The sequence below is a fragment of the Salpingoeca rosetta genome (genome assembly GCF_000188695.1).
Source record: "Salpingoeca rosetta unplaced genomic scaffold supercont1.43, whole genome shotgun sequence".
NCBI lineage: Eukaryota > Choanoflagellata > Craspedida > Salpingoecidae > Salpingoeca > Salpingoeca rosetta.
In genome coordinates this window covers 193,061-205,560 of record NW_004754891.1, presented here as the reverse complement: position 1 = coordinate 205,560, position 12,500 = coordinate 193,061, and the positions used below count along the sequence as shown (strand labels likewise).

The following is a 12,500-nucleotide window of genomic DNA, read 5'->3' as shown; positions in this document are numbered from 1 at the left end:
CTGCTGAGGCGGTCGTGCACGAACAGGTGCACGTCGACGTGCTCGCGCTCATCTGGCGTGGCAGCGCCCTCCTGCGAACCCATGTGGCGGCTCGGATACTGTCCAATGTGGTAGAGGTGGTGCTCGGTGGTCGTCGACAGGCAGGGCGCTGTGTCGCACTTGCTGCCCCACGCGGCGGGTGGTGCTGACGTGGAAGCCACTGTGGCTTGTGCCGCAGTGCACGCGCGGGCTGGCGTGGGCAGCTGCTCGGAGAAACACGCACAGCGCCGCTTGCCCAGCTCCCCAGGCAAGTGCTGCTGCTGTTTTTCAGCGAAGAGCATGAAGAGAGGCAGGTGTCGACTGGTACATGCACTGGCACATGCATCCCACGAGTCGGCCACAGGCAAAGTGGCTGCCTTATCCAACGCCTCTTCTGTGAACACAAGACACCCCAAGTACACGTAGTTGCTGCTGCTGCTGCTGCTGCTGCTGCTCGAGGCTGGGCTGGGGGGTCGAGCATGTCCTTTTGCGTGACAGACGCGAACAGCTTCCCTGATGTCGTATGGCCCGTTTTCCGTGCGCACACGGAGCTTCCCTGGTGGTGCTGGCCGTGTTGCCTCCACTGCCGCTGTTGTTGGTGTATGCTCCCCATCGTTCTTGGGCGAGGCTGTCTGAGGCACGAGGCCTTGCTCTGCGTTTGCCGTTGATGCTGGTGCCTTCGTTTGCTGCTGCTCTTGCGTTGTTTGTTGTTGCATTGATTGTTGTTGCGTGCGTTGCCGTTTGCTTGAGGCTGCCGGCTGCACTTGGAGCTGAGGTAGTTCTCCGCCATGCACCTCGAGGCGTTGAGTGTGTGCCGAGTACACGGCTGTGTCTGCCTCTGATGGCGCCACGAGGATGTACAGCCCAGGCGCTGCCAACACCACAAACGCAATCAGTGACACAAACAGCGTCCTCCCGCCATCGCCGCCGTTTGGGACCATGTGTGTGTGTGTGTGTCTGTATGTGTCTGTGCGTGTGTGTGTGTGTGTGTGTGTGTGTGTGACTGTGTGTGACTGTGTGTGACTGTGTGTGACTGTGTGTGACTGTGTGACTGTGTATGTGTGTGTGGGTCTGTCAGAGATGGCGCCAACAGGAGTGTAGTGGAAGGCAGGTGACAGTGAGCTCTGTTTTATGCTGTTGGGGCCAGTTGTCATTTGAACGACGACTGCGCTCTGATGATCTGACGCGCGACACTGAACTCTTGCTTCCTCCCCTCGATCAACATGGAAGACACGACGATCCAAGATGGAGCAGATGTGCGGGCGTTCCTGCTGACGCTCCCTGACAGCACGTTCCTCCGCATGTACAAGCACGCACACGCTTGCTTGGGCCTCTTTCAGCTGTACGTCTTGCTACGTGTGTGTGTGTGTGTGTGTGTGTGTGTGAGTGATTGCACTTGTATGTGTCTGTGTCTGTTTGTGTGTCTGTTTGTGTGTGTGTCTGTGTGTGTGTCTGTGTGTGTCTGTGTGTGTCTGTGTGTGTCTGTGTGTGTGTCTGTGTGTGTGAACTCTTGTGCATGTAGGTTGCTGTTGTCTACACTGTCCATGGGCAACATGACGCCCTCATCTGCACACTCATTCATGTGCACCCTTTCACGGTCCACCTCACCCCTTTCTCAACGAACGCACACGCGCAGGTGTCTGGATGGGCTGTCCAAGCAGATGGTGCTGCGGTTGCTGTATCTGCCATCAGCACTGAGCAAGGCCATCGTCTCAACTTGGATTGTCCCCGAGCAAGCCAGGTGCGCCTTCGTCTTGTTGGTCCTCAACGGGCAGTCAGCTAGTTGCGGGGCATTGTTTCCAGTCATTATCACATCCGCAGGAGCTGGTGCACTCACGGCAACCTCCTTCATATCTGTGCTTGCTCTTCGTGTTCAAAAGGCTGTGGACAGAGAGTTTGGAACAGCTGCAGAAGCTTCAGATCTTGGCTGTGAGTGGAGACGGTGCCGTTGCCGTGGCCCAGCCCTTCAAGAACGGCCTCATCGCTGCGCTGCAAGGGTATGCTGGCACACGTGTACCAAAGTGGTTGTCGCCGCTTTCGCGCGCCACCACCCTGCACCCTTCTCCCGCACATATTTGTTCGCACCTTCACACACACACACACACACACACACACACACACACACACACACACACACACACACACACACACACACACACACACACACACACACGCACGCACGCACGCACACACACACACACACACACACACACACACACACACACACACATGCACACATTGCCTTCTTCTTTCAGCACTGGGAAAGAGCGCTGCCAAGCGCCCGATCCAGGCAAACACGCAGCGTCAAAGGACTTCCTGCAACAGTATGCAGACGAGAAGTGGGAGGTAAGCCTGCCTGCCACGCTGTCGCTGCCTTTTGACTGCGATTTATACCCGCTCTGGCCCTGTGAAACTCAACTTCGCTCCCTGCTGCCTTCTTGCCGTATCATGCGACATGCGTAGGACGTGCTGGACTACATGGTTGGCAGTGACAGCTTGGAAGAGGACACGGTGAAGCAGGCCTTGTATCAATCACACCTCATGACATGGTTCGACGCAGCAGTGCTTGCGTGTGTGTGTATGTATACGTGTGTGTGTGTGCGTGTGTGTGTGCGTGTGTGTGTATGCGTGTGTGTGTATGTGTGTGTGTGCGTGTGTGTGCGTGTGTGTGCGTGTATTTCTCTCTCTCTCTCTCTCTCTCTCTCTCTCTCTCTCTCTCTCTCTCTCTCTCTCTCTCTCTCTCTCTCTCCGTCTTTATCTCTCCCTCTGTGTGTGTGTGTGCTGCACGCACCCCTGTCGCAGCCTACAGCGCCAGCATGCACTTCCCTCGTTCACACGTACGTGCATTGCTCGACAGGCGAGAAGATGTGCAGGACTTTGACATCTCATCGCTCGGGTTCCAGTTTCTCTTGCAAGATCGACGCACACAGCTGTGGTTCTACGTCATCAAGTTCCTGCAAACCTGCCAGGTGTGTGTGTGTGTGTGTGTGTGTGTGTGTGTGTGTGTGTCTGGGACTGGATGCTTTGTGCTTTGATTGTTGTGCGTTGAGTCCTCGTGCACTGTACATACTGCTTTTATGCACCAGTCCGAGTGTTGCACATCTTTCGGCCATGTCTGCTTGTGTGCAGAACGAAGGCATTGACATTGAGGACGCGCTTGGCTTTGTGTTTCGTGTCGCCTACACCACCTTTGGCAACGTTAGTGCCCACTTGCTCTCCCCATGCGCTCTTGATGCTGATATGCCGTGTGGGCTTCGCAATTGTTTCAACACACATGTCGCTTGCAATTTGCTGACCCCCGGGATGTGAAAATCATATGCCCTTCCCCTTTCGCCTGGTGCGAGCTTCACCGGCATTCTCATGCCTGCATGTGCACGATTCTTGCCTGCACTGCCTGCATGCGTACGTGGTGGCAGTATTACCCAACGGAGGTGTTGAACAAGACAGAACACCTCGTGCTGCGCCATTTTTCCAAGATTGGGCTCTGCTACCACCGCAAGAAAAAGTCAAAGCAATACTACCCAACACGCCTCGCTCTCGCTCTCAGGACCAGCAGCGCCCTCGTGGCAAAGGACGCGATGAGGTGTGTGTGTGTGTATGTGCGTGTGCGTGCGTGTGTGTGTGTGTGTGTGTGTGTGTGTGCGTGTGCGTGTGTGTGTGCGTGTGTATGTGTGTGTGTGTGTGTGTGTGTGGTATCACTTGCATGTCAGCCTGTCTGCGTGTGGGTGGGTGTGTGCGTGATCACTTGTCAAAGTGGTCCTGCCAGTCTTTCTGGATGTCACCATTCTCCATGTTCCCCCCCCCGTTCCTGCTGCCCGTGCTGTTTTTATCTTGGAACGCCATGCAGGGGTTCCTGGTGATTGAGACCAACTTCCGCATCTACGCCTACACCAAGTCCGACCTCAAAATCTCCTTGCTCAAGCTGTTTGCAAAGCCGGTTCGTTTGTGGAAGCATGCCTACACGAACCCCTCGCGCATCTTGCCACACTCCTATTTGCTCTTGAGACGCCTACTGCTTCTGTGTTGCCAGCTCACATGCTATGAACATGCATGAGCACGTGCGGACATACCTGCTGACGCATGCATGACGGCCTTGTTGTTGCTTTGGTTGTTGTGTGCGTAGCTATACAAGTTGCCCACGATGCTGGTGGCATCCATTACGCGGTCAAGTGTGCGCCAAGCCATGGCGCAGGGTATCACGGCTCGCCAGATCCTTCATTTTCTCAAGGTGCACTGCAGCTCACGCATGCGCCACCAGCCCCACTCAGGTCAGTTCATGTCACGTTCAACTTTCTTTTATTTCCACCTCCCTCCCCTTTCACATCAATGCGTCACATCAAAGTGCCACCAACTGGGCTCTCTGATACAGCCAACAACAACAACAACAACAACAACAACAACAACAACAACAACAACAACAACAACAACAACAACAACAACAACAACAACAGCAGCAGCAGCAGCAGCAGCAACAACAACAACAACAAACACAAACGCACGCACACACGACCATTAATGTCAACACGCACGCTCACCCATGATACCCCCCCCCCTTTCCTGTTGCTGTAGTGTTTTCGCCCGTGCCACCAACGGTGAGCGATCAAATCCTGCTGTGGGAGCAAGAAACAAGTCGCCTGTCCAAGACGGAGGGCGTGTTGTTCCGCCACTTGCCCAAGCCCATCTTCCCGAAGCTGCTTGCCTTTGTCAAGGAGCGTCAGGCATGCATCTGGTACGACGAGACAAAGAGGGCGATCATCGTGAGCCAGGATGCGCGCAAGGAGGTCAAGCAGCACTACTTGCAGCTCAAATCCAGCACAGCAAGCGCAACCATGGATGACACGCCAGACGACGCAGATGCATGACATGTGCAGCGATTGGTGGTAGTGGCGGTGGTGATGACACTGGTGGTGGTGTCGATGGTGGGACATAGCGCAGCAAAACAACAACAACAACATCAACAACAACAACTACAACTACAACAACAACTACTACAACAACAACTACAACAACAACTACTACTACAACAACTACTACTACTACTACTACTACTACTACTACTACTACTACTACTACTACTACTACTACTACTACTACTACTACTACTACTACTACTACTACTACTACTACTACTACTACTACTACTACTACTACTACTACTACTACTACTACTACTACTACTACTACTACTACTACTACTACTACTACTACTACTACTACTACTACTACTACTACTACTACTACTACTACTACTACTACAACTACAATAAGGTGCGCGGCTGACCTCTTGGTTAGGCGCGTGCGTTGCGGAATGCGGGAGAGTAAATGACGCGGGAGATGTACGTGGAGACGCTCTCGAGAAACTCTGGAGTGCTTGTGCGCTTCACTTGCTCGTCCACTTCCTTTGGAATCTGATACCCTTTGATCTTGGACACAAGCCACATGCTGCGCACGTGACACTCCTGCACCATGCCAACGTGTAATAAACGAACCTCAGTGTGAGCATGATATCAATGAGTACAACCAACGCGCACGCCCACGTGCAAACAAACATGTACTTACACTCACACATAAACACAAACAACCATGTACCAACACACACACACACACTCTCTCTCTCTCTCTCGCTCTCACTCTCGCTTTCACTGACATCGCAGAAGCAGAGTGCCTTGTCGCCTGGCATGCGAATCTCGTGCTCGAATGCTGGGTTTGACTTGAAGCAGGTCTTCCAGCAATCCTTGAGGTTTGACAGGTCGTTCGTGGTGTAGTGTGCTGGATTGAGGCACAGCTTGCGCTTGTGCTTGAACCCACGCCTGCTACCGTGGAACCCAAACTCGCAACGTGGCTTGAGCTGTGTGCCGCGACAGATGCAGTGAGTGAGTGTGTGTGTGTGTGTGTGTGTGTGTGTGTGTATGTGTGTGAGTGTGTGTGAGTGTGAGAGAGGGTGTGTGTGTATGTGTGAGTGAGTGAGCGCAGCACACAGAGCACATGTCATCGTGAAAGTGAGGTGTAGAGGAGGAGAATCGTGCACATCTCTGCTCTGCGCGAACATTCACCATCAGCTCGAACGAAGGCATGTTGTTGCACAAGGGCATCAAGACAGCCACAAAGCTTGAGATTGGACGGCACCTGATCGGGGCGGCTGTGGAGGAACGGCAGTTCCTCCGGCTCTGTGACGCCACACAGCCAGAAGAGGAAGCTTGACACCTCAAACCGGCGGTCCTGGTACACGAGACCATTCTTTCCGCGCACGTATTTGCATTGTGGGCGCTTCCACGTAATCTACGAGTAAAGCAAAGGGATGGGAACGTGAGGGGCCTCACGCCAAATGCACGCGTTCAGCAACGACTAGCATTAGGCAGCAACAAAGCAAACGCACGCACACGGAGCACAAGCATGGACACATACTCATATACACGCACGCACGCACACAAGCACGCAAATACACACACACACACACACACAAGCACGCAAACACACACACACGCACGCACAAGCACGCAAACACACCTCCACACAAAACACATACATGCGCGCACACACACCTCATCGCGCTTGACAAGGAAGTGGCCGTCGCCCAATGTGTCGGCGTTTGTTACCAAGTGCTCCACCGCCACGCCATGTTCCTGGAGAACGGTTACAAATCGCTTGAAGGACAGTTCAACCTGCAGATTCATCAACATCAACAAACAGACACATGACGTCAGTCCAATAATCTGATGTCAATACGCAACACAACACATCATAGCGCAACACAGACCACAGCCCAACACATCGGAAGACAACACGAGGAGAACGCGTAGCCGCCAGGCTGTTGCGCGCGCACTGCACTCGTTTGCTGTTGCGTACGTTTGCTTCTGGAAAGAAGAGCAGACGGTCGCGCTTGGAAACCCAGGAGTGGGTGAAGCTGTAGAGTCGCATCTGCGCGAGCTGGAAGAGCAGCCGATACAGGTCGCGGATGTTGCTGTCCGCATACAAGCTGAAGGGCTGAAACCCAGCAATGGTTAGCGCTTCCTCAGGGGTGATGATGCTGACGCTGCGGGCGCTGAGAGTCGGCGCGTTGCTGGAAGCACGACTGCGATGCTGCTTTCGGCGTGCGGCGGCCCTCCTCCTCCTCTTCTTCTTCTTGATTGTGGTGGCAGTGGATGTGCCCTGCTGCTTCTTCTTCTGCGCGGGCACGAGCTTTGCCTTCTTCGCGGTGTTCGCTGCCGAGGACCTCTTGTACGGGCTCGTGGACTTGCGGGGAGAACGTCGCAGTCCTTGCACACTGTGATCGCTGGCTGCCTCGCTGGTCTCGACTGAGGTTGTGCCAGTCATCTGCTTCGTAGCGGCATCTCCGTCGCAGTTCTTCAGCAGCTTCGACACTGTGTGGCGGGTCTGGTACCGCCGATTCACTAGCACATGCAACTCGCGCTGCTTCTGCTCGTCATTGACCATACGCTTCTTGGTTGGGGTGGCTGTCTTCGGCATGGAACTTGAAGACAAGGGCGATGGTGAAGAGAATGCCGCACTGATGGTTGACTTTGAACCACCCTCCACTTCTTGTACACCATTCTTCTTCTTCTTGCTACTACCCCCTGCTGCTGTTGCTGTGGTTGCCGCTGTTGTTGCTGCCGTTGCTGTCGTGGCTTGCTGCCTCAAGGCTGCTGACTGCTGAGGACGCTTGGACGCATTTCTTTTCTGCTTCATCTTCTTCGCACCGGTTGTGGTGGCTGGCGCCTTCTTCTTCGCCTTCTTCTTCACCTTCTTTGACGCTGGAGCTGATCCAACGTGCTTCTTGCCACGGGAACCTTTCACCACCCCATCACGGTTTCTGCTGCTGTTGTTGTTGTTGTTGTTGTTGTTGTTGTTGTTGTTGTTGTTGTTGTTGTTGTTGTTGTTGTTGTTGCTGCTGCTGCTGGAGGGCTTTCTAGCTGCGGCAGAGACGCTCTTCTGGGGGTCGCTGTAGGTGTACATGACTGCCGGATCCTTAGCTGTGCTTTCAGCCCCTCTGGGTGTCTCCTCGAATTCACGCACAGTACCGGCATCATCGCTGTCCTCATCCAAGTCTCCAACCTCTGACTGTCTGTCCAGCCGACGAAGAAGTCGCTCCAGGGCCCTGTCATCGTCGTCCTGCATTGACTCTGCAAGGGCTTCGTCAAAGGCATCCAGTACGCTCTGTCTAGGTGAGCGCAGGTTCTGCTGGTCTGCTTGATAGAGGTCGCCACCGCCATCGTTGTTGTTGTTGTTGTTGCTGTTGTTGTTGATGTTGTTGTTGTTGCTGATGCTGATGGTGTTGTTGCTGATGCTGGTGGTGTTATTGTCGCTGCTCTTGACGCTGATGACAATGTTGTTGTTGCGGCCATTGTCCCCTGTGCTGGTGCCGCCGTGATCTTCTTGGTCAAGAGATGTGACATCGAGCGGCAGGAACAGGCTGGAGTCTTCAGCGTGTGATGTCTCGGGCTTGCCAAACGTGAGTTCCCTGGCTCGGGTGCGGGACCCGTGTGCAGCTGGGCCAGCTGGGGTCGATGTTGTGGCGGTTGACGGCAGCGCTGCGGGGGGCATCGTTTGGAACTCGTCAAGGGGCCTGGGCGAGTTGAGATCGAGGAGGTGGGAAGCGGGCAGGAGGCTGGCGCGACGTGGTGTGCTGAGGTCGATGGACCCTGGCAGTGGTGTTGCCAGGAGATGGAGGATCTCGCTGTTGGCACTCTGCCACACGTGTCTGGCATCAGTGCTGGTGGTGGAAAGGTATGACAGCTCAGCAGCGGACATAGACATGTCATAGTGGGCAGCCGCGGTGCTGGTTGTAGCGGCGTGGGATGCAGTGGCAGCGGAACTAGACGAGGGGTTGACGGCCTCATGAAAAGGTGTGCTGGATTGAAGATTGTGTGCCAGCTTCTCTGGTGTGATAAAGCGCGGGGAGGTAGGGCCGAAGAGAACGCCGTCATGTTTCCCTGGTGACCACCAGCTCATGCCAACGTCATCGTCCATCCTTGCAGTTCTGCGAGGCCGTGTTGTTGTTGTTGTCGCTAATGGTGGTGGTGGTGGTGGTGGGAATGTGGTGGAAGAGCCAAGGAGGCGGGTAGAACAAGGGGAAAGAAGAGGAGGAGGAGGATGAAGCAAGAAGTTAGAGAGGCAGGGTGAAGAAGAATTGGTGATGAGGTAGGTTTCTGAGGTGATTGGAGCACCGCGGGTGGAGAGAGGCAAGTGGTGGTAGGGATGGCAACACATCAACATGCACAGTGACACAAAGCAGAAGATGGCAAGCGAGTCAAGCATGGTCACCTGAAGGCTAACGTTCAAACGTTGCAAAGACGATGGCCAGTGAGGCACGCGATTGGGTGGTGGCGTATGGTGGCGGCCCGAGTCCTCGAGTCCACAACAGCGATGAATGGTGATGGTCTTGCAGCAACGAAAAGAGTCGGCTGCTCATGGTGCTTGACATTGTTTACAGTGGACATGCCAAAGGAAGAAAGGCAAGAAGATGGACCGAGGGGGTGCAGGTCGCCGTCTTTGCAGGGGTTTGTGTTTGATCGACTCGGTTTTACAGGCAGGAAGGCGTAGGGTTTGCGTGGGAAAAGTGTGTGGGTTTTCCACCCCCAGGCATGCTTGAAAGAAAGTTGGGGGATTACGGCGATGGGGTGTCGCTTATGTTCATTGTGAGCTTGCCCTGCACGCAATGCTGCAATGGTGCTCAGAAGAAGAACGCATGGGCAGGGGGATAACCGGACGCAGCTGGACAGAACGAGGGAAGAGGGGAGGGGCAAGGGAGGAAAACTAAGAAATGGGAAGCAGGGGATATGCTCAAATGGAGCAAAGCATATGGCGCTAGCAAGCCCAGAGTGGAATGGCCGGCCTTGTGTACATTGAGTGTGGGATACAGGCTCAAAACGAAACAGAAATCAATCAAACAAATCAAGCAATCGTGTAGCAATGGATATTCAATAGTGGAGCGCGGAGGCAGGTTAGGTCGCAGCAGTGATGTGACCGAACTGGGGAGTACCACCAAGCAGATCAGCTTGATTCCAAAAGGCCCACGAGCGTACGGTGTACGTCCTGAACATGTACAAGCAAAGCGGGTAAAGAGGCAAGGGGGGGGGATGGACGGGGGTCGCACGAGATAATGTGAGGTGAGGAGCAAGAAGAGGGGGGGGGGAATGAGAAGCGCTGCATGGGGCGGGGGAGGAAAGAGCGTGTACTCACTTTGGCAGCATCAAGGTCCACCGCTCTGCTGAGCTGGGCGAGGGCTTTTGCATGTGGGCCATCCATCCACGCCAGTTGTTGGGATAGCCTCTTCTCCAATTCTTGTAATCGTGCCCGTTCCTGCGGGTAAAATTGGGAGGGGGGGGGGGAGGGAGTGTGTGTGTGTGAGGGTGTGATTGAGTGTGTGTGTGAGGGTGTGATTGAGTGTGTGTGTGTGTGAGAGGGTGTGATTGAGTGAGTGTGTGTGTGAGGGTGTGATTGAGTGTGTGTGTGTGAGGGTGTGATTGAGTGTGTGTGTGTGTGTGTGACAGAGAGAGAGAGAGAGAGAGAGTGTGTGTGTGTGTGAGACAGAGAGAGAGTGTGTTTGTGTGTGTTTGTGTGTGTGTGTGTGTGAGTGAGTGAGTGAGTGAGTGAGTGAGCGTGTGTGTGATCCTGCACAGAGGGAGGACGCATGCTATGGAGCCCTATGTTGGTTCAGGGTGAGCTTACATGTGCGAGCTCGAGCTGGTGTTTCTCGTTGATGGATTTGAGGAGCGCAATGGCATCGGCGAGCGTCAGGTTCGGTACTTGTCTTGAAAGCTGTCGCACAAACACAAACACAAACAGTGCGAAGAAACGAGCGAGTATGGCGGTGGGACCAAGGACGAAAGCGAGGCGTCGTACAAATCCAACAGACAAGGGTGTGCCAGAAACACAGGCGCCTGGCTCCAACAGGCGCACAGACAGATGGCCAGATAGAAGACAGAGAAACAGCAAGAGAGACAGATCGAAGGCAGACACAGACACACAGGCAGAGAGGCAGAGAGATAAGTCAAGAGACTGCACAGGGACAAAGATACAGATAAAGTACCACGCTGATGGTGGGTGTGGTGGGCGAGTGTGAGGCTGTGGTGTTCAGTGTGTCGTGGCGTGACCTACGTTGATGTTGTCCACGAAGCCCTGGATGTTCGCTTCAACCACTTGTCGCACTTCATCTCGGCGCTGCAACAGCAGGTCATAGATGTCGTCCACAAGCGGCGATGATCTGTTGTTACAGAGGGCGCGCGTGTGCGCGTGAGTGAAGTTGAGAGTTTGCATGCGTGAATGTGTGTGTAACGAGGAGGAGGGGTTGGTGCAAAGGAGTGGGCTGGGGAAGCATGGCTCTACACCGTGGACACAACACAGTGGGGCATCAAATGTTGTGGGAGCGGGTGGTGGTGGGTGAATGGGGTTTCGCGCGCAAATGCACGACGGAGCACAAAGGTCATCCAAACACAGAAACACACACACACACACACACACACACACACACACACGCACGCACACACACACACACACGCAGACACAGACAGACACAAACAAACAGAAACACAGACAAGCACATACAACACACCTGTATTTCTGGGGAAAAAGCGCCTTGAACTGGTCAAGGGTCAAGGTGTCGTACAGCTTTGATCCCAGCAGGTGGTCCCGCAACACGCGATCCGCGGCTGCCCGCACCTCCTCCACTGTTCCACTCATATCCAAACCAACCAACCACTGCCACTTACAACGGCCACTTTCGAAAATTGTGGTGTCGAGGACAGCACCCCACGATGGCGGACATCGCGGTGAACAAACAGGTGTGTGTGTGTGTGTGTGTGTGTGTGTGTGTGTGTGTGTGTGTGTGTGTGTGTGTGTGTGTGTGTGTGTGTGTGTGTGTGTGTGTGTGTGTGTGTGTGTGTGTGTGTGTGTGTGTGTGTGTGTGTGTGTGTGTGTGTGTGTGTGTGTGTGTGCGCGCGCGCGCGTGTGTGTGTATGGTTGCTTGTGTATGTATGTATGTGTGTGTGTATGGTCGCTTGTGTATGTGCGCGTGTGTGTATGGTCGCTTGTGTATGCGTGTGTCTGTATCTGTCATCTCTGTGCACTTTGCGTCCAGTCTCCAGTCTCACCTCATTTGCCCCCCCCCCCCCCCTCGTCTCCTCCCCCAATGTTGCCTCATCTCTTCCGTCTTGTGGTCCAGGTGCTCTCCGAAGGCGCTGGAGAGGACTATGAGCGTCCTCCGGTGCACGATCAAGTGACCATTGTCATGAGCTGCACAACTGCGAATGACGACGAGAAGGACGTCGCACTGCGGTACGCCAAGGGGGTTCTCTCCGCAGTTGTGCTTTGGGTAGCTCGCTTGCACCCTGCCATGCCACATGCACACCCACGTACTCTCTTGTACACACCCTCTCTTGGTGGCAGAAACACACACACACACACACACACACACACACACACACACACACACACACACACACACACACACACACACACACACACACACACACACACGTTTGTTC

At 54.3% G+C, this 12,500-nt stretch overlaps 6 protein-coding genes across 6 annotated transcripts in view; 2 read left to right on the top strand and 4 right to left on the bottom strand.

Annotated features, from left to right (window-relative positions):
• Positions 1 to 1,036, bottom strand: part of PTSG_11330 (uncharacterized protein) — a 2,635-nt gene extending 1,599 nt beyond the window's left edge. Inside the window, exon 1 of the mRNA XM_004987632.1 lies at positions 1 to 1,036. This exon is cut by the window's left edge and continues 556 nt beyond it. Within this exon, the coding sequence (XP_004987689.1) occupies positions 1 to 959 (959 nt within the window). The 5' untranslated portion in view covers positions 960 to 1,036.
• Positions 1,037 to 1,241: 205 nt separating this feature from the next.
• PTSG_11329 (uncharacterized protein) lies at positions 1,242 to 5,516 on the top strand (the record flags this gene model as incomplete). Its single annotated transcript, XM_004987631.1, has 12 exons — positions 1,242 to 1,360; positions 1,655 to 1,759; positions 1,899 to 2,015; positions 2,274 to 2,364; positions 2,482 to 2,567; positions 2,876 to 2,987; positions 3,148 to 3,216; positions 3,435 to 3,605; positions 3,866 to 3,955; positions 4,142 to 4,286; positions 4,588 to 4,775; positions 4,954 to 5,516. The coding sequence occupies 12 exons, from the start codon at positions 1,242 to 1,244 to the stop codon at positions 5,296 to 5,298; spliced, it is 1,638 nt and encodes a 545-aa protein (XP_004987688.1). The 3' UTR covers positions 5,299 to 5,516.
• Positions 5,307 to 7,704, bottom strand: PTSG_11328 (uncharacterized protein; the record flags this gene model as incomplete). Its single annotated transcript, XM_004987630.1, has 5 exons — positions 5,307 to 5,477; positions 5,666 to 5,866; positions 6,145 to 6,297; positions 6,561 to 6,680; positions 6,865 to 7,704. 5 exons carry the CDS (start codon positions 7,702 to 7,704, stop codon positions 5,307 to 5,309), a joined length of 1,485 nt encoding a protein of 494 aa, XP_004987687.1.
• Positions 7,705 to 7,996: 292 nt separating this feature from the next.
• On the bottom strand, positions 7,997 to 8,985 carry PTSG_11327 (uncharacterized protein; the record flags this gene model as incomplete). The annotated part of the gene is made up of 2 exons (XM_004987629.1): positions 7,997 to 8,005; positions 8,032 to 8,985. The coding sequence occupies 2 exons, from the start codon at positions 8,983 to 8,985 to the stop codon at positions 7,997 to 7,999; spliced, it is 963 nt and encodes a 320-aa protein (XP_004987686.1).
• Positions 8,986 to 9,617: 632 nt separating this feature from the next.
• PTSG_11326 (uncharacterized protein) lies at positions 9,618 to 11,740 on the bottom strand. The gene is made up of 5 exons (XM_004987628.1): positions 11,570 to 11,740; positions 11,116 to 11,221; positions 10,687 to 10,776; positions 10,198 to 10,317; positions 9,618 to 10,050 (listed from the first exon to the last, which is right to left on the bottom strand). The coding sequence occupies exons 1-5, from the start codon at positions 11,695 to 11,697 to the stop codon at positions 10,009 to 10,011; spliced, it is 486 nt and encodes a 161-aa protein (XP_004987685.1). The 5' UTR covers positions 11,698 to 11,740; the 3' UTR covers positions 9,618 to 10,008.
• Positions 11,741 to 11,746: 6 nt separating this feature from the next.
• The window catches only part of PTSG_11325 (uncharacterized protein), a 3,348-nt gene continuing 2,594 nt past the window's right edge, over positions 11,747 to 12,500 (top strand). The window contains exons 1-2 of the mRNA XM_004987627.1: positions 11,747 to 11,798; positions 12,179 to 12,304. Coding sequence (XP_004987684.1) covers positions 11,772 to 11,798; positions 12,179 to 12,304 — 153 coding nt within the window. The 5' untranslated portion in view covers positions 11,747 to 11,771. The remainder of the gene's footprint in view (positions 11,799 to 12,178; positions 12,305 to 12,500) is intronic.